Source organism: Homarus americanus, unplaced genomic scaffold (assembly GCF_018991925.1).
Source record: "Homarus americanus isolate GMGI-L3 unplaced genomic scaffold, GMGI_Hamer_2.0 scaffold34921, whole genome shotgun sequence".
NCBI classification, from domain to species: domain Eukaryota; kingdom Metazoa; phylum Arthropoda; class Malacostraca; order Decapoda; family Nephropidae; genus Homarus; species Homarus americanus.
In genome coordinates this window covers 21413891-21440568 of record NW_024741901.1, presented here as the reverse complement: position 1 = coordinate 21440568, position 26678 = coordinate 21413891, and the positions used below count along the sequence as shown (strand labels likewise).

Sequence of the window (26678 nt, the reverse complement as noted above, 5' to 3'; positions counted from 1 at the left end):
GGATATAAATGTTGGGAGGATCAGTTGAGACCATCCATTCTGCAGAAGGTCGTGGTGGAGTTCTCAACTTCGGAGACGGCACAAACACGATCCGCGTCCTGCAAATACACAGTAAAGGTAGGAAATTTAGGACATTTATCATCGTTCATTATAGCGATAACACGAAATCCCCTTTTTTAATAAATCTGTAAACAATTTATTTTATATTACGAAAACGATGAAAATTTATCCCACTATTTTCATCAGAGTAAATTCAGCGAGTTTTTTGTGCGCGTCAGGTTAGCTTTTTTTCAGTCCTAAATTACTTTGGTCTTTCGCATATTTTTAGCGAATTCGTAAACTCTTATTCGATTTAAAAAGCAAATTTTATTAATATAATCAGGATGTGCAGATAAAAATGTCTAATTTTATTAAATATTATGCATATTGTAGTGGACGTCTCCCCTACAACTGCGTACTGTGTGTGTGTGTGTGTGTGTGTGTGTGTGTGTGAATAATAATAATAATAATAATAATAATAATAATAATAATAATAATAATAATAATAATAATAATAATAATAAACGGTTTATTAATAGAGTTGCAGCCGGTGGCTGAAAATATACAGACTTACATTTAATTTAGACATAATGTGTGTGTGTGTGTGTTGTGTAGTGGTAACTTTCTTTCTGTCACGGTAAATGATGGGTAACACTTTATCTGTCCAAGTTTACAACTCGACAAACTTTAGTGATTGTACATAATTTCACTCATTAACAATTAAAGCTGTAAAAAGTAAAAGACATTTCCATAGAAGTTATTTAATGAATTATATACACGGCGCGACTGACTGAAGGTTAACTCAGGGAAGTAAAACATGCACTGAGCACCCTGCCTAACAGACTGTCGAGGTATGTGTGTTCGTAAAGTCGGGTATATAAGTGAATCATATACTGACCAATCAAATAGGCTTCAAATCGGTCACGTCATGTAATTCAATGGTTCTTATTGGTGTATCAGGGGCTAATGCCAATCAAAGGGGGTTTCGTAAAATTATTTTTCTTGGAATCTTATGCTCTATGTGTATAGTTGAATTTCAACATTTTAATAAAATACTGTATACCCTGTAGTATAAGCAGTGCCAGCGCAAACGATCAACAGCGCCTGGTAGTTCTTATTCCGAAGTGAAATGATTATACAAGTAACGCCAGACGAACGTTCGCCCTCTTTCTGCCAACACTGACATTCTTTTCTGGTTGGAGCGTCCGTTTTTAAGTCTTAATCAGTAAGAAATACAAGACTGCAGAGTCATGTTATTTTTATCTGACCTGGCGACACACACACACACACACACACACACACACACACTTTGACTTAGGCACGGTGAGTGCTCAAGTATCAGCCCAGATAATGAGTTTATTGAATGATTAGCAGAGTCAATACGAAAGGCGGAACTCATCACCTGGGTAAACACAGAGGGCCTCCAGGGTACCACGCCATGCTGTGGCACGCGCCCAACCCCAGCCATTCTTTGCCACTTACTGGTGCCTCGAGTGACTGTGTTCATACGCTCTTATCTTCCCTGTCGAGAGTGAAGAAGCCTCTGGCCCTCAGTGTGGGTTCCAGCTAGGCCTGCTACTCACCTGCTATGACGAGGCGTGAGGAATGTTTGTTTTCGTAACTTATAGGGACGTATAAATCCTGTAATCTATGACATTGGTGCACTTGTATATTGAATCAATTTATATGTATTCAGTATTGATCCCATGTTGAGTGTTTTTTTTATGGCTTTATAAGTACACGAATCTTACAGTCTATGACAGTTGGCGCTCGAGCTCCTCAGTGGTTACTCAACATTCATGCTTCCCAAACTCACCTATGCCTCCCATGCCTAGTCTTACTCCCTAAATGACACGCAACGTAAACTCCTAAAGAAAGTGCAATAAGAGAGCATGCAGGATTATTTCCTCCCCTTCCTACTCTACATATAAAGAAGCGATCAACACACTGACCCTCTAGGCTCTCTCTGACCATCAACACGACCTCATCTGCAAATTTGGTGAGAAGCTTCTGCACCATCCTCGACACCGGCTCCTACTACCATCCTAGGTCCCTCGACCGCGAATTGCTGTTCGACACCACAACTGCACACAGCCCATATGAGCACGTACTGATCGCTGTAAGAACAGCCCAGTCTCAATCATTGTAAAACCTATCAGTAACCTGTAATCGACCAATGTGTTCACTCCCAGTCAATATTACATTTTTTGCACTGTCACTATGTTGAAATGCCCTGTATTATGCCCTTCTCCCCACATATTGATTGTATTTCATATTTGTATCACGTGTTACTTGTATATTATTTGTCAATCAAGGGACCCATTCCCCAATTTTGCAACTGAATATTTTCAGCCTTCCGGCTGCCGCGTTCTTCCAATAAACCGTTAATTATTATTAATTTTTTTATTGCATGTGAAAATAATTTAAATGAACACATATCTACACTTCGTTGGTAGAAGATAGAGAGGAGATATTTCACCAGGCCACAGTTGTCACCTTCAACAGGGTCTCTGTTGCAGCTGTGGCCACCCAGGCTATCTACCTACACCAGGTGTATGGTGTATGACTGTAAGGGAGGAAGGTAGCGAAAGAAGAAATGAAAATGAAGAGAGCGAGGAGAAATGAATGGTCAAAATTGGTGCGTCATCAAATGCAGGGTTAAAAGTAGTAGGGTATATAAAATAGACATAACTAAAAATTATATTTATTTATACTGAAGTATATATAAAAATATATAAATATATAAGAGTTCAGTCGTTGCAGGTGTCGCATATAAGGTTAGGTCCTGTGAGGTAGAACCCAGCTCTGGGGTTTCCGTTTTCTCAAGATTATCTGAGGAAGGCAAAGCCTGTGGACAGTCGGGAGGGCTTGATTTCTCAACCTCGAATCCTAGTGAGGTAGAACCCAGCTCTGCGTTTTCCACTTTCCGGTCGTCAATGGAGGATGACAAGTCCTCCAGAGATGTGACCAACGTTTCTATTATAACCTCGATTTCCGGCCGCCATGGTTCATCCTTATCCATCATTTCCGTACATAGCGTCTTTACATCTGACGGCCAGTCTATTATAAGGTGATCATCTTTCAATTGTTCAAAAACTTGAAAAATTGCATAACCTAAGGAATAGATGTCACCCCCTGGAGAACAGGGCTTGCCGGCTAGGACCTCGGGGGCGTAGTGAGGGAATAAGGTGTGGTCCTTACACTCAAAGTTTATGCAGTCTCCATTATATTTTGCTAGACCAAAATCGATTAAATTGGCTTTAATGAATCCGTCATCCAACATTTCGATCAGAACATTATCTTATTTAAAGTCGTTGTGGACCACTCCTCTGTCGTGGACCTCTCCCAGACTGGAGGCTATTGCTATGAAAATTTTTAACCAGGTAGCGACTGTGTACTGTTCGTTGTCAAGCAGCGTGTCTAAAGTTTTTCCCTTACAAAAAGACATAATTATGGCTGGGAAATCTGCGCAAGATGCCATCACGACTGGAGCTCCACCAGCGCCATCGAGACGCTCCATGAGACAAGTTTCTTTAATAAAAGTCCACTGCAGGGACGACTCAGCACCAAGCTTAAGACAAACCGGTTGGTTGTTGAGGTTAGCGAGGAAAACTGTTCCACAGGCTCCAGAACCAAGTACTTTCTTTATCTGTAATCCAGTGAAAAACTTGTCGAGGGGAAGATCGTCTTCGGCACAGTAGTATGACTTGGAGGATGCTGAGGGCAGGTTATTTTTTATTATATCCTTTATTTCGCTGCAGGATATATTTCCTGGACCCCTGTCTTCGAAGTCTTCCCACAGACTGACGTCGGCTTCGAAACTCTCGCAAGTCATTTTCTCATATTATTTTGTCAAGTCTTGGCCGGTACCTTCACAACTTTCATTCATAAGGCTGAGAAAAATGTAGTAAGAGGTCCTGATGATAGTCGTCTTACCTAATGCTGTAATAGTGACTACTCACAACTCTGATAGTAATGATATATTTTATAATTTTAGTAGTGATGTTGTGCTGGTCGTTGTTTACTTGTTGTAGTGATGGTTATATAAGTGTGGTAGTGATGTTGTAGTGGTGGTTATATAAGTGTGGTAGTGATGTTGTACCGGTGGTTATATAAGTGTGGTAGTGATGTTGTAGTGGTGGTTATATAAGTGTGGTGGTGATGTTGTAGTGGTGGTTATATAAGAGTGGTAGTGATGTTGTAGTGGTGGTTATATAAGTGTGGTAGTGATGTTGTACCGGTGGTTATATAAGTGTGGTAGTGATGTTGTAGTGGTGGTTATATAAGTGTGGTAGTGATGTTGTAGTGGTGGTTATATAAGAGTGGTAGTGATGTTGTAGTGGTGGTTATATAAGTGTGGTAGTGATGTTGTAGTGGTGGTTGTCTAATTATGGTAGTGATGTTGTATGGTGGTTATATAAGTGTGGTAGTGATGTTGTAGTGGTGGTTGTAGTGGTAGTTTGTCTAATTATGTAGTGATGTTGTACCGGTGGTTATATAAGTGTGGTAGTGATGTTGTACCGGTGGTTATATAAGTGTGGTAGTGATGTTGTACTGGTGGTTATATAAGTGTGGTAGTGATGTTGTACCGGTGGTTATATAAGTGTGGTAGTGATGTTGTAACGGTGGTTATATAAGTGTGGTAGTGATGTTGTAGCGGTGGTTATATAAGTGTGGTAGTGATGTTGTAGCGGTGGTTATATAAGTGTGGTAGTGATGTTGTACCGGTGGTTATATAAGTGTGGTAGTGATGTTATAACGGTGGTTATATACAGGTAAATATAGTAGTGATGTTGTACAGGTGGTTGCTTAATTGTCGTAGTGATGTTGTAACGGTGGTTATATAAGTGTGGTAGTAATGTTGTAGTGGTGGTTGTCTAGTTATGGTAGTGATGTTGTTGAGGTGGTTGTATAATTAGGGTAATGATGTCATAATGTTTTAATTATGGTAGTGATGTTGTAGTGGTGGTTATATAATTATGGTAGTGATGTTGTTGAGGTGGTTGTATAATTATAGCACTGATGTTGTAGTGGTGGTTGTATAATTGTAATAGTGATGTTGTACCGTTGGTTATATAAGTGTGGTAGTGATGTTGTACCGGTGGTTATATAAGTGTGGTAGTGATGTTGTAGTGGTGGTTGTCTAATTATGGTAGTGATGTTGTACCGGTGGTTATATAAGTTTGGTAGTGATGTTGTAGTGGTGGTTGTCTAATTATGGTAGTGATGTTGTACCGGTGGTTATATAAGTGTGGTAGTGATGTTGTAGCGGTGGTTATATAAGTGTGGTAGTGATGTTGTAGTGGTGGTTATATAAGTGTGGTAGTGATGTTGTAGTGGTGGTTGTCTATTTATGGTAGTGATGTTGTACCGGTGGTTATATAAGTGTGGTAGTGATGTTGTAGCGGTGGTTATATAAGTGTGGTAGTGATGTTGTAGCGGTGGTTATATAAGTGTGGTAGTGATGTTGTAGTGGTGGTTATATAAGTGTGGTGTGATATTTGTGGCGGTGGTTATATAAGTGTGGTAGTGATGTTTGGTGGTATATAAATATATTGGTAGTGATGTTGTAGCGGTGGTTATATAAGTGTGGTAGTGATGTTGTACCGGTGGTTATATAAGTGTGGTAGTGATGTTGTACCGGTGGTTATATAAGTGTGGTAGTGATGTTATAACGGTGGTTATATACAGGTAAATGTAGTAGTGATGTTGTACCGGTGGTTGCTTAATTGTTGTAGTGATGTTGTAGCGGTGGTTATATAAGTGTGGTAGTGATGTTGTAACGGTGGTTATATAAGTGTGGTAGTGATGTTGTAGTGGTGGTTGTCTAGTTATGGTAGTGATGTTGTTGAGGTGGTTGTATAATTAGGGTAATGATGTCATAATGTTATAATTATGGTAGTGATGTTGTAGTGGTGGTTATATAATTATGGTAGTGATGTTGTTGAGGTGGTTGTATAATTATAGCACTGATGTTGTAGTGGTGGTTGTATAATTGTAATGGTGATGTTGTAGTAGTGCTTGTATAGTTATGGTAGGGATGTTGTATAAATGGAAGTCTGGGTTAAACAAAGCTGGTATAACAAAGGTACTCAAACTATTTAACCAGAAGCGAACCCCCTAACAATTGTTTAAAATTGGACAAATTTAGATTTTGGCGCGAGATAGGTAAACTTTGGTTTGAACATAGAGTAGTTTATGAGTGGAAGAAATTACCGAACTTTATCATTAACTCTAACACGCTGGGTAGCTTTAAAGATTTATTGGACGGATATATGAGCGATAGAGGTTGGGTGTAAACGGGGCCGCCTAGTATGGGCCGATAGACCTGCTGTAGTTTCCTCCATTCTTAAACTAGGATTCCATTCACGCGGGAGCGATAGCGTTGTACATTTGCAGTACATTTAAATCGGTCCCTCGGTCACTGTAGCGATTGAAACGCAACCTCATGGAAATGGACGAGGGTGTAGGGGTATCGAGATATAATGTTGTCTAGCACTCAGGATGGAAGGAAACTCTAATGTGGTTTTCTTGTATAATATAAGTTATATGATAGACAGTCTGGTGCTGGAGGTGCCGTGTGGTGAGGAGCTGGTCAGTAGAGACGTTCGGTGAGTAGCGTGTTGAAGGAGGTAGATGTGCAGGAGCTTCGTTAGAGAAGATGTTGCCTGTTGCTGGCCTCCTGGTGAAATGAATGCTGACAGCGTGGAGCTTGCTGGAGGAGGTGTTGCTTGTTCAGGAAGATGGGCAGAATGAATAAGCTGGTTGGTGAGGAAGCTCAGAGAAGGACAGCTGGTGGGTCGCCATGCTCGCTGGCGGGAGCGAGGACCGCCAGGCAGGCGAGGAGAAGCGAAGGCAGCCAGGCAGCGGCGGAGGAGGTGTTGCTTGTTCAAGAAGAATGGTCAGAATGAATCTCAATGGAGAGACAGAGCTTATATACCCAGCAGCCGCTATGAGTCATGTTGGGAAAACCCAGAAAGTCGCCGGTCACTAGTTTCGTTGCTAAGTTGTAGGGGAGACGTCCACTACAATACTCCCCCTTCCCTCCAGGCGGTGTAGGAGACTTGTTGTCTGTAGAGTTGCTTAGCACATGTGAGGCAGACCGGGCGGTGCATGCCTCATGTGAGACAACGGCGATGGCGTGAATGAGCCGATCGCTGAAATACAACTGTCTAGATACACACTATCTGTGGGAGAAGGGAGAAAAAGGGTGTGTGGAGGCGATGAATGTTGTGCTTCATTTTGGTATATGCAAGTCGCTGAGCCCACACACACCACACAAAACCAACTCATACACACCGCATATACAGGTAACACCAACCAACTCATACACACCGCATATAACACCAACCAACTCATACACACCACATATAACACCAACCAACTCATACACACCACATATAACACCAACCAACTCATACACACCACATATAACACCAACCAACTCATACACACCACATATAACACCAACCAACTCATACACACCACATATAACACCAACCAACTCATACACAACATTTCTAATTGTTAATAAGTGTCAAAAGTATCGATGAAAATTGTTAGAAGAGATGATTTTACAAACTTAAAATTAGAGACACACAGACACACTAACAAGTAGAAACAAAACTTACAGAGACAACCTTATGCACATAGAAGTAAGAACACATTATAAACAGATATTACAGAGCTCATACACATTGAAGTACAAACACACGGACAAACAAATACACTGACAGAATTAGACAAACTGTTACAGAAACAAACGCACTCAAATACAAAGGAAGGGGAAAACTAAAAGGTTTTAACAGATATCGGTTTTTATTAGTCACTGTAACGGAACAGTGTGTCAATAAAGCCAAAGTTTGCAGTGAGCACGTCATTAGCTGTTAGTTCATCATTATCTAATATACTATAGGAATAGCCGTGTGTCTGTCTGTCTGTCTGTTCTGGGCAGCCGAAACGGCACAATCGTTTTTCATCAAACTTGGTGGAAAAATCGTAGAGTGGAACAAACCTGGTCCCATGTCGATGGTTTCTTTAGGAAGGTATTAATTAGCTATTGTATTTATGCTGGAAATGATGTTGCTGTACGCTGTCAGCCGGATGGCGAACCGGGCACGAAGGGCCCACGATTACTTGTTTGGATCTATAATATGTTTTTGTATCTTACAACAATAAACCTTTTGAGGATGTTAGCGAGGTTATTGTCCTTGGCTCTAGCTTATGGAACAGTTGAAAGCAAATGATGGTACCCAATAGACTTTCTTATCCGTTATTGTTAGAAAATCTCTGTTTTACATCGGCTATTATTGCTCACAATTGGGAAGGACCATGAAACCAATTGTAACCTACTTTAAGGCACCTTCAGTCCTTCACACAACCCCCCAGAATCAGCGATTTCTCCGACAATCTCGGCTATGTATAACCTGATGTGAATCATGTGATCTTATAACACAAACAGACACAATCATTAAACAAAATTGAATGAAGAAGTAATTATTATATTTACAACCAATTAAATAAATATATTTCTGAAGAAATTTTACCTGAAAACATTCTCATTGTAGTCAGACTTAAAGGCTCCTCCATATCCCCGCGCTTCATTAAATGTAAGGAGAAATAAAAGCTAATTAGACTATTATTTTTAATACATGTATATATATATTTTTTAATACTGTATAATAATTTTTACCAGGCTGTGACAGCAATCGTACTGTTCCTAGACTGAGTAAGTGCTATTTGACTGTTTGATGAACGATGGTTCTGTCGCTGCAGGAAGTGCTACAGAATCCAGAGGTAATCCGTAACATGCAGGAGCACCCCAACACCTTCAGGTAATTTACTATGTATCACAAATATAGTCAACTTCTGCATGTATCACTGTTTATTTTTACTCTATATATTTACTTGCCTTGAGTCATTCCCAAGTGTTTCTCCTGTTCCTTGTGGTTTCTGAGCCCCTTTTTTATCCCATACAAAAGTGAGGGGGATTACTGGAAAAGGGGAGACACAAGTTCAACAAGACGGTGTTAACAATTGAATAAAAAGAAAGTTTAAATGTAATAACAGAAAGGGGCCTATTTATTTGATGGACGTTGAAGCCAACCTGTTTTATTACTTATAATTTTTGATGAACTATATACTGATTAGCATTATCAGTTTCCCTTACCATTAGGTCTACTGTAGTGTTAACTGAGGTACGTTTATAAGAAATGCAGTCCAAAAAAATAATTGAAAATATAAATCAAAGATGCATCGGCTACACAATATTGTAAGGGGAAACAGACCAAAAGGCCAAGAGCTATGGAGGTTTTAATCAACCGTCTGAGACCAAAAGGTCTGTTGGTATTTTTTAATTGTATATTATACACATTATATGTATAAGCAGGCCTGCTGATTCTATAAATTTTCCACTAGCCCATCGGGCAAGAATATTTTCAAATCCACTGCTTGATGCCTGTCTTGGGTTGGGTCCTCGATTTCAAGCGAATGCAACTTGACAGCTAGTAAGGTCACTTGAAAGACTGCTACGCCAATCAGAGTGTAAATTTCATGGCACTGAAGCCTCACTCACATTCGGCAGATGAGGATGGGAGAGTAAGAGCGAGGTCAGTCAGTGCAAGTAGGTTAGGACAGTCCTGACCATACTCCCTGTTCTAGGTGTGGCCAAGTCACAGTCTTTAGTCTCTTTTCCCAGTTGCTGGCCATGTAAACATCAGTCTTCAGCTTTACCCATTCCCCAGATACTTTGGGTGTGTCCACCTGCTGCTGCTGTATTGGGTGATTTGGAAATGATCGAGGAGTGTTGCCAGGGCCCCCTTGCTAAAGTCTAATACAGAATAGACAATAGTTAACCAAATGAACCACACATTTAGGTGCAACCAAGACCGATTTGCATTGAGGAAAAAGACCTTGATCGCTGTGTTTGATGATTTCTAGGGGGCGCCCATGAGCAGTTTAGTGCATTGTATTGCCTAAACAAAGTAACTCTTGTTTCATCCACACTCTTCAAATTTACTCTTCCATCGATATAACACACAAATAATTCGATGGGTAATGCCACCTGTGAAGAAACTTCAGGAAAATCCCCAAGTTTGGAAAAGGCAGATTGAATATGTGACTTCTCCGTGACCTAATACGGACATACCTTTCCTTCTCGCATGAATGATGTGTAATTGCGCCCTGTAAAGGCATGCAGCACTGGTAAGGCAGCGCAGATGGTTTTTCCAAGTTTTGTAGCAAAGACAGTTATATTTATTGATCTGCGAGTATTGTTACTGCTGGAGCCAAGGTCCAATCAAACCTTGGCAGTACTCTTCGAAGCATGATACAAGAGAATCACTAGTATGTCAGTCTAATTTGCTCAGACAATAACCTGGGTGTCTTTCATAATCTGGTTGACTTGATTCACAAGAAGAACAACAACTCGTGTCTGCTCCCTAGGGCTGACAGCTTACCTCAAGTACAATATGTCGAGATGCTGGTCCTCTTTCCACTTGAAATCTGTAGCACTTCTCTTCTAGAGCTAGATAGACCTCATGAACTTGTAGTACTTCCATATAGGTATCCTTTTGCCATTCAACTGCAAGGGATCTAAAGAATGTTGTCTTAATTGTGCCAGATGACAGTGCTTTACTAAATTTTTTTGATAGTTTGTGTTCAGGACCAGTAATAAAAATGTGAACCTCAGTTAACCCACGCATCTACCGTTCATAACTTAGATTGGTGGACTTTTATTAATATCACAGACAAAATCCACACGTTTAGCATGCGCAAACACCTTTGACAATGGGACTCGGGCCACCCCACCAAAGGTAACAGAAAGATCTGATGAGAAACAAGGCATCGAAGACACAAGCATTTGTTTTGGAAGGTGGCTGAATATCTATTCTCATAACAGTTTTTTTTTTTTTTTAGAAGTGCAGCCTTTCCAGTTTTGTTGTTTGACCCATTAAGATGAGCCAGCGATGTTGATATAGGGATGATGGGGTAACTTAAAACATTTGAGAGATCAAGATTGTTCCCTGTGGCAAGGTACACAGTGATCTTCCATATAGGTATCTCCTGTATCTTCATATCTTTCCCAGTTACTTTTACTCTGATTGCTCCAAAGTTCTTCACTCTACGTCGTGGAATGATTTATCAAACATTCTAGCATCACCAGAGCAGCCGATAACAAAACATTGCATCAACTCTTCTTTCACCTTCTCTGAGACTGCACAACCATTTGATATGCAGTACTGTACAAACTTGGATCATTTACACCTTCTGCAAAGGGATTAAGCCTTGTATTAATACCATTGATCAGCTTCTATAGGTCATCATTATCTCGCTTACTTCTATAGGGTTTCAGCTTTGTCCTCTTGTAATTTCATACCTCGCATAGCAAACAGATTGCCAACAATTGCGCTACGCATTCCTCGGGTTATTTATTATAATAAATAACCCGAGGATGGATAATTATCCATCTTTGGTGCGCCGCAATTGACTGCCTGAATGCAGAAGCCCCTGTCAAACGAGCTGTTTCTGCATTGACTGTTTTCTCCAATATTTGATCCACTGGTGTCTTTGCAAATGATCTTCCTGTGCGTGTAACTAACAATCCTCCATTTTTCAATATTTGAAGAACACCAGGGTGAGTTACGTCAACGTTCAGCAGATTCATATGAAACTTAATCATCATCTTGAGTAATTCGGACGCCCTGCGGCAAAAAAATACAGGGGACAATTTCCCAAAACAGGCTCTGTTGAACAGTCGAAAAAATTCTACCAACTCTATATACACCATCCAATGCTATGCAGTGCTGCCATGGTTTCCTGACTTTATGTCATCAGTGAATTCTTCATACCGCTCCATGAACTTCTTGAATTCTGGTAACCTTTCAATGATTCAGTAGTGTGGTAGAAATAATCCCAGTCTTTGCAATGAAGGTATGAAGATGCAGTACATGAAACACTGTTGCTAGAAAATTATGCGGCCTCTTACACCTATTAAAATGCTTGCCTGAAAGAAACCCATGAAGTGAGCCTGCTGCAATATCTTTTATGTGTGCTAAAACTTGGGGTCCTTCAGATTCATCTAGTATATATCGCAAGGCTCCAAAACTATGCCATCTACATATAAAATGCACCAAAACATATAAAAACATTGTCAAAACGTGGAGTTTCTGAAGCTTGAATTTGCAGAGCAAGATTGGCAGTAGCAAGATCGTTGTCACCAAAAATGTTTCTCCATATTCACTAGCTACTTCCTGAGATCTCAGGGTTTCAGCCACCAAGTCTAGTCTTGTAGGCGGTAGATTGAGACTTTTCTATGTATCCAACGGTCTGCTGCGCTAGTAGGTCTACTGGCACTTAAGTTCCATCCTGTCCATATGGGTATATCCTTGAAAAAGGCACAAGAGACCACCCAAAGCATATCAAAACACCAGCAAATCACATATCAAGGTGAAATACATAAAACAATAATTAGAGAATAACAGTATAATTGTTCTTCATTGAAAAAAATATTTTTGAGGAAGAGGTAAATAGTACTTCCAGACAGCCATACGAAAACGTACTATACGCGAATATAGCTAAGTCATATTCCGGCATCAAAAACGCCACCGCGCGTTACCAATTTTAAATCCTCTCCCATACACTACTGTCCAGACTGTGGCAAGTAATAAATTATATTTTGACTTACGCATATAATGTATAATTCAGAAATAGTATCAAACTTCCATAGGCTTATTGCTCTACAAGCAGAATAGTAAACTATTGACGGAGCCATGTGCTATAGGCAATGTCGACGGAGCTCTAAGCCCAGGGACTCCCAAGCGTTAGGGTTTTGTTAGAGGATATGTAACTGGTTCCCATAACTTAAGGCAATATACATGATGGTGTTGGTTGTGCAGGTTTTCGGAAGAGGTGGATCTGATGGTGGCGGTGATGCAGCGGCCGCCTCATGTGTTCGTCAGGGAAGCGGAGGACGGCAGCATTGTCATCTCCGGACCCATGGCTAATGTACTCAACATTCTGGCAGACTCAATCAACTTTACGTAAGTTATTTTCATATCACCAACAAAGATATTTTTCTGGCAAAAACAAGTTTTCACCTACAAAAATATATATAACATTAAACTCGGCAAAACAAGAAGGGCTGTAAATTTACCGATTTTGTGGCGCACCCTTGCAAACATGCCACACATGTGATGTCACGGCAGGCAAAAAAATTGTCTCGTCACTTAGAATGGTAGATATATATTTATTCAGTAACATCGTCATACAAGCTCACATTGGTTCAACATCTACATAGACTACAAGTGTACAAACGGTGGCAAACTATAAATCGATTCACCCTATAAGATAACTCAAGAAAGCTAGTAAAAGCTCTTTTCCTTTCCGTGTTTATGAGCAGTGACTAATCAAATAACAATGTCCATATAATAGACACATAAATTTGTAGCTACAAATAGTAGAAGCACTACACTGTGCTTAGGACTGATTGAGACTTTTAAGTGTTCTTCATAGTACAACTTTCATAGATCAATACTACAATAATTCACATGTCATCTTTTGCTGTAGCTTCATCAGGCATGTAGCGGTGAATTGTAATTTTTCATTGTTTAAAATATCATTTGATTTAATGTGATTGGGAATTTTTTCCAGTTTTTATAGCTGTAAAGAGTGTTTTTTGCTTCACTGTGTAGGCCTACAACAGGTAATACAAAATTATATTCACTGGCTTAAGTGCCTTACTGACGTAGATTTGTAACCATTTTAGTGTAGGACAAGATATTCAAGACCTATTAAATTACGTTAGCAATTTTGAAAACTAATGATTGAGTTAACTATAATCGGTTTTTTTCTATCTGTCATATTAAACATATTTAATATTTTGCTGGAATTGGCTGCATCCATTCCAAGATAGACCTCACAATTTTGTTTAAAACATTTATAATTTGCCGTTTAGACTTTCGATCTTGTAATAAAATGATGCGCCATCATGATCAGGTTTAAGTTTAGTTTAACAAATTTATTGACAAAGCTTGAAGTACAGTTTGCCTACTCTGAGTAATTCAGTCAGATCTTGACACTGAGGGTGGTATCACTTCTCACTGCCACGCAGGACAGATGTTCATACACAAAGAAATAGATCTTATTCATTAACAGTATATATAGGTCAGATTCATGTGGGTTGATGTCGCTGCTCAGTGCCATGCAGGACAGAGGTTCGTACACAAAGAAATACATTCATTAGCAGTATATATAGGTCAGAATCATGTGGGTGATGTCACTGTTCACTGCCATGCAGGACATTGGTTCATATACATTGGACGTCATATTCTAATTGAAGACTAATCAGTGAGGGCTAACAAATTTTGGATAAACAGGTGACATTGTATGAGAGGTAAGCGTATGATTCTTCGAGACTCAATAGACAAGCATTGGGCAGCACCTGCCAATAAGAAACTTTTCTTCATTACATTAATTATGCAATTCATTTACTTTCCTTAATTTTATTTTTAATCTAAGTAATATTCCTTGTCTTTCGAATATGGAGATTTTTTTATATAACTTATGAGCAAATAATTTACAGAACATAGAAGGGTAGGGTCAAAGATTCTCTATTGTAAGCGCTACAGGTTCTCGACAAGGGAGTGCTAACTTGATAATATTAGCATTGACGATTTGTTTCCGGTTGTTAAAATAGAACTTAAGTCAGTCAACAGATACGACGAAGTTTTTTATAAAACTTGTGTTACCATCTGCATGTGTTCTAGGTATCAAGTTCTATCTACAGGAGCAAACACAAACACCTGTAGAGTTTTCGTAGGTTCTATTTCCTGGATAAACAGAGATACACAAGCGAGGTGGCGCTCCTTACTCTGTATGATGGGGGTCAACTAGCCTCTAGGCGACATGTGGCAAGTGATACATTAACAGCTCCCATATGTCGCCAGGCACATTAATTAAGCGTGTGGGACATGGTAAATACATTGCCACACGGTGCTAGCTGGGCTGAATAAATAGTGTATATAAATGGAGCACATACATAATATACATACATAATATACATACAGCATACATAATATACATACACCATCCTTTTGTTGTCTGCCTCAGATATTTAGGGCCTGATATCGTCAATGAGATAGTTAAACAGATGTCAATTGAATGAGAGCCCTCAAAACCAGATTGGTATTTATTTAGAATATTATACTCACTAGTGACCAAGTCTCAGGTTGCTCATCTGGACTTTCTTCCTCATTTGCACACAATTGCAGGGCCTCAATTATTTATCTTACTATTGGCAACACAACATACATGTATATATCGTTTCTCACTCTTTATTTATTTTTTTCATTATTATTATTATTATTATTATTATTATTATTATTATTATTATTATTATTATTATTATTTAAGTTTTATGTTTTATTATAATTTAATTTATATATATTAATTTTATTAATTATTATTCAACTTCAATTGTTTATTCCTTGATAGAGGAAGCGGGATCCTAGTGCTGTCACTAGGTACCCCTGTACAATGACACCAGAATCATCTGGCAAGTGTGACAAGTATATACAGTATAAATATTATAAAGGGGCTTATTATAATTATTATTATTATTATTATTATTATTATTATTATTATTATATCCCCTCCCCCAGGCCCAGATGTGGGTCAGTGACCTGTGCCAGAGTAGGCTAATCCTTGTATATATATATATATATATATATATATATATATATATATATATATATATATATATATATATATATATATATATATATATATATATAAAAGATATTTTGTCACTTGAAAATATACAGCTCTTTCTAAGAGTTTGGAAACATTACAAGATATTAACAGGCACATAATTACCTACTGTACATCTGCTGTTACCGTTCTTGGCGGCCTGTGAAACTGGCAACCTGTTGAAATAATGCAAACAAGATCTGTACTTGGTATTTCTTTAACGTTCTTGTTCACATGAATTCCCATATCATCTATTTCAAGGTGGTAAGAGCTGTCAGTGGTCATGAACCCTTACTAAGTGAGTCAATCATTGTTAATTTGGTAGATCTCTCTTCTTAATATTCAATATCACTTCTTACATATCTTACTACAGTTTTTCAGGCACAGAAATCCACGTAAGCATCAACAATACTTTCCGTTGACAGTTATCGACTAGTCTTGCCTGAGGACGGGACCTTCGGAACTCTGCTGCCAAATGGAAATTGGTCTGGCATGCTGGAGCTGGTCGTCAACCACGTACGTAAATCTTGCTGGGCAGATTTTCAAAGATTCTTAAGCTAAATTTTTTCCCCGAACCAGGCATACAAGAGTGCATTAGACAGTCTATTGTAGTCGCAAATGTCACCCCAGTGTCTCTTGTATACAGTAATCCCTCAGGATGTATCTACATGGAAGTAACGAAACAAGTGTTGAGAAAAAGCCGTATGTAGCCCACAAATTACGTCGGATATACCAACATATTATTTAACTAGCGTGATATCTAAATACTCATTTCATTGTAAGGAGATAGTTAATCAATGCACCATAAATGTTATTCAAGTTCATATTTTACAATAATTCCTTTTATCTTCCATAGGTGGCCACACAGGACATGTTGCGACCACCATGCGTTTGCATTAAATAAACATGGTGAACAGTACGTACAGTACAACAAATTATATACCTAACATAAAGTTATGTCAGTCGTTGAGAAGAAACGATTATTTTGATAAATTTGTATAAGCGCACCCAACTCTGCTAGAAAGTAGAAAATATATATATTTTTAATGTATTTATGTGTGTTTAGACCGATTATGACCTTCATTTCCGTCGGAAATTGGCCGGGTTTTTTTTCGATTTTTTTTCCCTGTGGGGCGTTTTCAAAAAAAAATAATGGCTAAGAGAATACAAAATAAAAAAAAAACACTAGAAAAACATAAACCAGACCTAACCTAACCTAACTGACTCTCACCATATGATGGAGTCACAATTCTTACCTTATTGGCCATCTCTTCTTTGTCTTTGGGATAAGGGACGAGTTACCACAATGCCACATATGTTGGTCTTGATGATATTTACATTCGTTCTTTCACTTAGGACACTTTACTGAGGTCGGGAGAACACCATGAGATCGAAAAAATGATTTAGTTTCTTCGTTTTTTCCCAAAAACTCGCAATCAGCTCTATATAATTGAAGTGACACCCATCGCAGACTTCCATGGTCGGAAATGAATTTGAATTTGGAAATATGAGAAACCCAAAATAAAAATCGAATTTGATTGGGCCAAAAATACAGCGAATTAAAGCACAATTCATTTTAATTGATTGCCAAAAAAAAAACGCTTTTGATTGGTCGGGTGACGTGTACGGGAACACATGCACGTGATGATTTATGAAGGAGAAACGCAGTGTGGGAGGTGAGGTAGGCGATAATAGCGGAAGGTTATTGGAAGAAAATAGAGAAAATTTTGGATACGCTTTCTCCGTTATTATACATTTGCGCCGGTAATGTAATAGAAGAAAATTATCTTATAATTAGACGTCTTATTCGAATATTAGGGGTAGGAATGTGGGGTGCGAAAAGACAATACTGTAATACCATTATTTTATATAAACTTCATGAATCAAATCTCATATTTCAATGTATTTTCAATCAAAATTTCTTGGCTATAAATTTGTGGGCCTTACTAAGGACGATTCAGTGAAATGCTGCCATCGACGAAAACAAATTGAAAGCTTTGTTGTAGTACTTTGGTTTATTCACGCCGTAATTAGAATTTCTTGTTAATATAATTCAGTCATAATATGCTAAAAAATATTTTTGTATATCATATACAGCAAACATTTAATAAGTCAAGACAGTACATCAATTTGTTTTAAATTTGCCAGTATGTAGATTTTGCTGTTGGAAGTATAACAATATAACATGCTATGTGGCAATGAACACGTTTGCTAGGTACAGTCATTTCGTTTGAGAATTTTTGAGTTTGTCAAACAGATCAAACAATTTGGCCTTTAGTACAAAATTCACTTAATAGTTCAGGCGTTAACTGTTTTCCCCTAGCAGGAATTAAGAGAATACAATAAATTAGAGGAACCTCGTGTAGTTTCGACCTTATTTTGTCGTCTTTCGTTATTCCTTAACTTATCACGGCTCTGTACGTTCTCGGTTCTCCATACACGAGACAAATCTAAAGTAGGAATCTGGAAATTCATTGTTGTTAGGTGCCGTATAACCCCCTAAATTTGTATTTGCAGTATCTGTCCTTCGACTACTAGGGTTATTAGGGCCAGACGCTTGGCGTTATAATGTTATTACTGAGCTTCAACAACTAAGGTCTTTAAACGTCGGGCTAGGGAGGAGAAACTTGGAATTTACGTATTATCTGTTTATGTATTGGTACAAGAGGACATTATATAAATTAATCTTACTAAAACTCTCAAATTTTTCCATGTGTGGCCTCGTAGTACACTGTATAAGCACTGTTCGTCATTGATGCCACAGTTGTGGGCGGAGCTTCTGGGCGACCACGTGGTAGAGGTGCAGAGGGCAAAGTGCTGTTTACCTGTTACCCTCGGCAATAAATTCAAATAACTACTGCTACAATTATTATCTTGCATGTTAAAAGACGTAGAACAAAATACACTAAAATATAACAGCTGTCAACCTATGAACTATGTATTTCTCGTGAGAAGTTTGTCCTCTGTTCCCACGTCGCTGCGTTGTACCTCTTGCCATGTCGTCTTGAATCTATTTTTAGTAACATGTAGCTGAGGTCATAGGTGACATATAATGAGTAAAAGTGAGCACATCTTGTAATCTTATTTATTTATCGTCTATTTGTACTATATTTTCTATCTCTGCAGAAGGCGGACATTACGTTAGGACCATTTGGATTCGATTCGAATAGGATGAAAGCTTTCGAGTTCACTCGATCCTTCTTCACTAGCGATGTCTGTATTTTGGCTGGAAAAGGACAGCCAGAAGTTGACCCATGGGGCTTTCTGTTCCCCCTGGAGCCCGTTGTTTGGGCGGTACTGATAGCAGCTCTCGTGGTGGCTTGGTTAGCAATGGTGCTGCTTGGCAACAACAACAATAAAAGTTCCGGATTCCTCAAATGGGCTTCTGATACATTCTTTCAACATCTACGAATTCTTTTACGCCAAGGTGAGCTTATACTGTTTATGACTGAGTTTAAACCAGATAAACCAATAAGAAAAGATATGATAGGTGTAATATCTGTAAAGAAGGTTCGACTATAATTTCGACGATGCCACATGTTCGGAAAGGCCGCCGAGGGGTGGAATACTAAAGGCTACCCGTGGGCAACTGTACATCAGTTTATTTTTATTCACTATACTGCATTCACCTTTTCTTGGTTCCACAGACATGATGGTGTTATACCGTAGTAGTGAGATGGTGTTGGTGATGGGATGGATGGTGGTGACGATGATGGTGATGTGGAGCTACGGTGGTAACCTGGTCTCCTTACTGGCAGTGCGACACATCCCTCAGCCCCTTCATACTATACGCCATGTCACCAATGCCTCGAATATCAAGGTCATCATGCCTCCACGGACCCTAGTCACCGCTGTTCTTGCCGTTAGTAATCATGATGTTAATGTCAATATTATTTTCACCCTTGAAAGCCTTTTCCTGTATGGTGCGCGGTAGCCGGGATTCATCAAGAATTCCACTGTTTCCTGGATACCCCTCCATTCCTATCCAGTATATTCATTATCCCGTTTATCCACCTTCGTCTTGGTCTTTCCCTCTCCCTCCTACCTTTCACTTCTGGATTAATTGTTCATTTCCCCAACACTTCGTTTCCTCTCGAAATATGCGCTACTACCCAAGTTAACCTTGATATACCCTTTATCTGATTCACTTTCGCATCTCATTTCCGTTAACCGTATTCTATGCATCCTCTTCACACTATGTTTTGCTCTTATTACATCATTTCCGACCTTTTAACACTTCTTGCACTTGGAGCCGCTCTCCTCACTGCTTTTTGCCTGACGATAAAGGAGCTCATAGACAGTCTGTCCAGTGAATTCAACTTTTGGTTCTTGGATACCGGCACTGGCGGGTTCGGCGGATTTGGTTTCAGAGAACATCAGAAAAGTGTTGACTCGGGGAGGCACTGTGCCTCACCCTCAGCACTAATACTGTACATATGAAAATATCTCAGATGATTACCGCACTGCTAGATGAGTAAAGAACATCTTGACGACAGCGTCCTGTTCGGGTCATCCTTTGGCGCCAACGCAATCCCTGTTGTCCTCTAAGGTCTAACGTAAACTGTACTTGAAAATAATGAAAGAGATACTAGGTCATTGGGATGCCCATAAGGCTTTGTATCTCCTCACGGTGCCTCTCTGTGTTTAGAATGATGTAATTCCTCCCGTGAGCACCACATCTTTCGGCAGCCACAAATTAAAATTATGAGATAAACTTCTCATATACTATAAACAACTTAAGCATTTAATTTCACATGACCACTGTCAGCATCTCTGTAATCTCAAAACTCTGGATTAGACGCGGCGGCAACCGATCCTAGGCAGCTCGATCTCCTGATTTAACTTTTTTGGATTCTTTTGTACGTGTATCACACAAGAGTTATAGTATCTACAGAATTTATTAGAACGTATAGAGAAACAGTTACAAAAACCACTCCTCAGATGCTTCAAAATGTGTTTGGCAATACAGCTAACAAATTTGAGATCTGCAAAGATACTGACGGTGGTCATGTAGAATTAAATGCTATACTTGCATTAATAAATGCAACTCTGATAATATTACAATATTGCATAAAGTATCCGATTTTGCAACGATGTCAATAAAATCAGTTTTAACTTTATAAAACTCTCTCTCTCTCTCTCCCTATATATATATATATATATATATATATATATATATATATATATATATATATATATATATATATATATATATATATATATATATATATATATATATATATATATGTGTGTGTGTGTGTGATAACATATAATTTATTTATCCTCCTTCAGTGTAGTAATCCCTCTTGTTCATAAGATCTGAATGTCCTCGCATTTCATCTTCGGTATCACCAGAAATCTAAATCTGGACCCCTAAAAGCCCTGGACCAACTGAGGCACGTGGGTCGTGTTAAGTACCAGTCCCGCACCTTCGAGAGGACCATGGATACCCTGGTGCGTCGCGGAGATCATGTCATCATCAGCACTAGACTAACTTTAGACAGCTTTATAAACACCCTTCATAAAAAAAATGGTAATTATTCATACTTCGAGAAATTTTGCGTTTGGCCTCCATTCAGTTACATGAGGAAATATTGTAACCTTGTCAGATACACAAAAAGTTGTTAATAACTTTTGATACGGTCAATTTCTGATTGTGATAATTTCTTTATATGCTATTCGTTCTGATGTGGATAAACAAATGACATGTTCAATATCCTAATACTAATAGTGTTAATTTCTCGTATGTTGGGTGACAGGGAGATGCGACTTCTACAAGGTTGGTGAGGCCTTGTTTAGTCTGACCCACTGTATGATTGGCCAGAAGGGCAGCCCACTCATCCCTGTCATCAGCTCCAAGTAAGACAGGTGGCAGTTTCACAATTGTTGCTTATATATATATATATATATATATATATATATATATATATATATATATATATATATATATATATATATATATATAACGAAGAGGAGAACCAGGAAAAACACAAACATCTTGACTAAGTTGGGTTTCTAGGCTCTGATGATGGAAAATTATTTTTCCGAAACGTTATTAGTGATTAAAGAAACCCAACTTAGTCAAGATGTTTGTGTTTTCCCTGGTTCTCCTCTTTAGTTATGAAACTACGCTTTCCACGTAATCAACACCTCAACCCGCCAGGATTCGAACCCACGGCCCACTAACCCATGACTGTGACCGGGGAACTCTAGCCGCTGTACCACCAGGATATTAAAAGCAGTTTTAGACGTTGTTATATTTCACACAAAGCCTGTTCGACGAACTTATGGCGCCATAAGCTCTTCGAACAGGCTTTGTGTGAAATGTAACGAAGTTTAGGATGGTTTTTAGTATCCTGGTGGTCCAGCGGTTAGCTTTCCCCGGTCAGTCATGGGCTAGTGGGCCGTGTGTTCGAATCCTGGCGGGTTGAGGTGTTGATTGTATGTAGAAATCCGCGTGCTATTGGGCTAATGAAACATATATATATATATTATCATTTTTTTTTATGGGGATTAGCCCACCTGGCCATCAGGGCCTGGGGGCGAAAATAATATTAATAATAATAATAATAATAATAATAATAACAATGATAATAATAATAATAATAATAATAGCAATAATTAATAAAAATGAATAAAAATAATAATAATAACAATAATAATAATAATAATAATAATAATAATAATAATAATAATAATAATAATAAAAATAATAATAATATTAATACAGTAATAATAAATAAATAAATACAAAAATTATAAAATAAGTCAAGAGTGAGAAACTATGTACAGTATGTACTGTATATTGTGTTGTCAATAGTAAGAGAGAAAATTGAGACTGTAGGGTATTCGTGGTATAATGTTGTCTAGCACTCAGGATGGATGGAAACTCTAAGGTGGTTTTCTTGTATAATATAAGTTATATGATAGACAGTCTGGTGCTGGAGGTGCCGTGAGGTGAGGAGCTGCTCAGTAGAGACATTCGGTGAGTAGCGTGTTGAAGGAGGTAGATGTGCAGGAGCTTCGTTAGAGATGTTGCCTGTTGCTGGCCTCCTGGTTGAATGAAAGCTGGACAGCGTGGAGCTTGCTGGAGGAGGTGTTGCGTGTTCAGGAAGATGGGCCAGAATGAATCTCAATGGAGAGACAGAGCTTATATACCCAGCAGCCGTGAGTCATCTATGAGTCATGTTGGGAAAACCCGAGAAAGTCGCCGGTCTTTGGTTCCGTTGCTAAGATACGGTGGCATCTGGTGACGCCGCTCGCTTGCCGCTAGTTTGGTTGCTAGGGAAGATGGTAGCAGCTGGTGGCTGCGGCTACGCAGTTGTAGGGGAGAAGTCCACTACAAGACCCTGCAATTGTGTGTTAATGAGGCAGAAAATCAGATCGGCAACTTGGGACTTGGTCACAATATAGTTTCAGATATTGTAAAAAAAAATCTGTCACATTGCATAATGACATCAAATTAATGCAGGTTTTCGTTGTATCAACCATAGTTTACAATTTTGGTGTGACATGTTTTTTTGCTTTAAGTCTGTTATAATATACAGGCGATTCTTGGTGTTGCAGGTTGCGGGGCCTCGTGGAGTCCGGCCTGTATGAGCATTGGGTGCTTCGCGGGATGCCTTTCCTTTCTTACTGTCACCTCACGCCCTCCAAAATTACCGTCAGGAAACCACTTGCATTGAGCAACATCTGGGTAAATGCCTTTTACTAAACTTACAAGTTATTTCTAAAACCCCTGAGGCCTGAAACGGCGTCTTCACTCTGAAAGCACTTCATATTACTGTAAATACATTGTCCCTAGATTTGAAAAATTATCAATGACTAGTGACTTCCCAATTACAGTATTATAAGAAAGTGTTATACTGTACTGTATTTCCTGCTTCAAAAATGAGATACGATATATTATGTCTGTCGCATAAATGTAGGATATAGCCTTCACTAATAGTGAAATAATCAACAGAACATGCAAATTAAATTGCACAATATTATGAACCCATTGACAGGTAGGATTATAACATTATTAGAACTCTACATGCTATCATGTCTATTTTCATATGACTTAACACAGTTTATATTTAGGGGATGTTGGTGGTGCTGGGCGCAGGACTTCTGCTGGCTCTGGTCACCTTATGTCTGGAAATTTACATCGACAAACTTGGTGGTGACGGAGCCTTGTAAACCTACCTGTATACACACCGTCACACCTCATCACACGGCACAATTGCGATATCTTAGCAACACGATCGATACACTGCATTTCTGTCCCAGCTCATTACTCATCACCCCTAATGGGGTTGTGCAATATCTGACAGGGAAGTTTTCGTGCTGATTAACATCACAGACGATTCTATGGCAAGTTTTCCTAATGACCATCGGCACACTGACGAGGCATTAGGAAGCTTTCCTTCTGATCTTCACCACTAATGATAAGGATATAAAAGCTTCCTCCTTATGTTTACCACCGCAACTAATGATTTTACGGGAAGAAGTCCAACTGATTACCAACACCAATGGCGATAACTAGGTTTATGTGCTTTTACTTGCTTAGGGCTGTCCGTCATAGCCGACGACGACTCTGCTTCACTATGAAATCGATGATGATGAGTGGTGAACTAGGGATTTTGTCGGCTGTGGAGTCCGATCCTTGACCTGCAGACTCTATCGCACATTGGGCAGCAGGATAGCTCCGGGTTGGGTGAGAGCAATCTCGAGATGTTTGATTGCCTTGGGTAAAAGTGGAGCGCCGTAGACTTCGGTTGGATGCAATAGTCTCAAGATCGTGCACACAGCATATATATATATATATATATATATATATATATATATATATATATATATATATATATATATATATATATATATATATATATATATTATAACGATGAGAAACATGTTTTGGATTGCACTCTCAGTATACTAATGTGTAATTAGTAAATGTATACGAAATGCAATTGTGTTTGAATAACCCGAAAAATATCGATACATTTTCTACTACACAAGATCTCTAAGGTGTAGCTAGTTGAATGTATACAAGAATAACATCTAACATAAAACATATTATTGTAATATATATGAACTAATTTATGTTAAATTATTGCAATAAAAACAAATTGATATCCTAGTTTGCCAAAACGGCAGTTGCGTTTGAAGGATTAGTTGGCAATTATCCCCAGTTAATGATATATACAGGGTGTATCATAAAGAGAGCACCAAAATAATTATTATTATTTTTTGGGGGTTTTTTTATTTTTTATTTTTTTTAGGTGAGCGCATCATCACAATTCAACAAAGATTATGCAATGAGGAAATACCGAATGGCCACTGAGGTCTCCAAACCTTATATATATATATCGATTTCTTCCTTAACTTGGATGATTTTTATTTATTTTGGTATTTATTGGTCACTCCCCTACATCCTTGTGTAAGGTGAAGCGCAGAAGCGTTTACAGCGCCCAACAGGGAAGCATGCTAAGTTCATGCTTCATGACTTAAGGGCGTAGAAGCATGAAGTCTCAAGGGAGTAGAAGCCTGGAGAGTCAATGGTGTATGTCATCAAGTTCCTGGAAGCTCCAACATCTCCCTGAATACGAATTAGCAACTTTCGACAGGTACCTACTTTACTGCTCGGTGAACAGGGATTAATGGGGGCTAGGAAGCAAGTCCAAACAACTTCCACCGGCCCGGGAATCGAACCCGTGACAATTGGCTTGCGAGGCAAGAACGGTACCGCTTCTATCACCAGCGCCCATCAATGAAAATATCAGATTTTAGGTGACCCTAGGGCAGGGGTCCACAACTCGTATATTTCCGGCCGCATGTGACAACAAAATTTATACTTGCGGCCAGCATATCGGCATCCAAAATATGTTAAGTGACCGACTACTAATTTGATAAAGTAAGTTAAGGCATTTCCCAGTACGTGCCAACAGTGCGTAACAGGGACGTGACCGATCGCCCAAGCGGCTAACGAGCCGATCAGTGGTGAAGAGGATAAAAGAAAGAAAAGAAAAAGAACACTTGATGCTGCAAACACCAAATCTGATAATCTCTGTAAGACTGGGAAACATTATACCTGACAGTTGACAGCACACACACACACACACACACACATCCAGTGTGGGGGGGGGGGTCCGGATCCTCTCTTTTTCATCAGAAAATTTCAATACTTTTCCTTTAATGCAGTACTGTATTGTACTCATGTGTTTTTGTATAGTAAAAAGTAATTACTATTGACCTCAGAATATCTCAGAATATCAACTGGGTATGGTTTCAAAATGACCTCAAAATGCCTATGATATTGACCAGATTTCCCAAAAAATTCTAGGGGGAGCTTATATCTCCCCCCCACCCCCCTCCACAAGCTGGATGGGCTCACTATGCTCGCCCTGTACCTCCACTCACAACTTCTTGCATACCCCCTTTTGATATTCCTGGATCCGCCCCGGACATACACACACAAACACAGGGACATAAAATGGTTACAACGATTACATTCGGAATTTACAGATAGTTTTTCTGAGATTCAGATTAAGAAAAATCTCATTTGTTTCAGATCGTTTTCTTTTTAAACAGACGCGGTTAGTCATTGTCAGCCATATGTTGAAGTGAAAAAATCTTGTTGATGCACAGCTGTAGCTCCTGGACCTGTAGTGGATTCCTCCCCTACAAGCAACGAACCTTCTCGAATTCCCCAGCCTACGCCTCCAGCGCCGCCCACGGAGCAGGGGTCAACTATCTACCCACGCCTACCCCTCCCTTATAAGACCTGACACCGCTGTGACCCAAGGTAGGTATCTACCTACCTTGGCTGTGACCAGCCTCTTTCTACCCTGTGCCACCAGCAAACAATACCTCCTCCTCCGCGCCAGCCTGGCGGCTCCCGCACCCTC

The 26678-nt window shown here is 39.1% G+C and overlaps 1 protein-coding gene across 2 annotated transcripts; it reads left to right on the top strand.

The window, feature by feature from the left end:
* On the top strand, nt 1–24575 carry LOC121876322 (glutamate receptor ionotropic, kainate 5-like). 2 transcript variants are annotated; one of them, XM_042381379.1, is made up of 10 exons: nt 1–117; nt 8735–8873; nt 12936–13079; nt 16212–16302; nt 18913–19213; nt 19434–19648; nt 21142–21319; nt 21546–21645; nt 23353–23482; nt 23869–24091. In XM_042381379.1, the coding sequence occupies exons 2-10, from the start codon at nt 8797–8799 to the stop codon at nt 23965–23967; spliced, it is 1335 nt and encodes a 444-aa protein (XP_042237313.1). In that variant the 5' UTR covers nt 1–117; nt 8735–8796; the 3' UTR covers nt 23968–24091. The 2 variants fall into 2 exon arrangements, with proteins under 2 accessions (XP_042237313.1, XP_042237312.1); XM_042381378.1 differs by lacking the exon at nt 23353–23482 and having other exon boundaries at nt 23869–24575.
* Nucleotides 24576–26678: the final 2103 nt, after the last annotated feature.

Coding starts and splice junctions, on each gene's coding strand:
- LOC121876322 (XM_042381378.1), top strand. CDS start 8,797: ATGGTTCTGTCGCTGCAGGAAGTGCTACAGAATCCAGAGGTAATCCGT. Junction 13,080..16,211: donor GCAGACTCAATCAACTTTAC/GTAAGTTATTTT, acceptor TTCCGTTGACAG/TTATCGACTAGTCTTGCCTG. Junction 16,303..18,912: donor TGGAGCTGGTCGTCAACCAC/GTACGTAAATCT, acceptor CTATCTCTGCAG/AAGGCGGACATTACGTTAGG.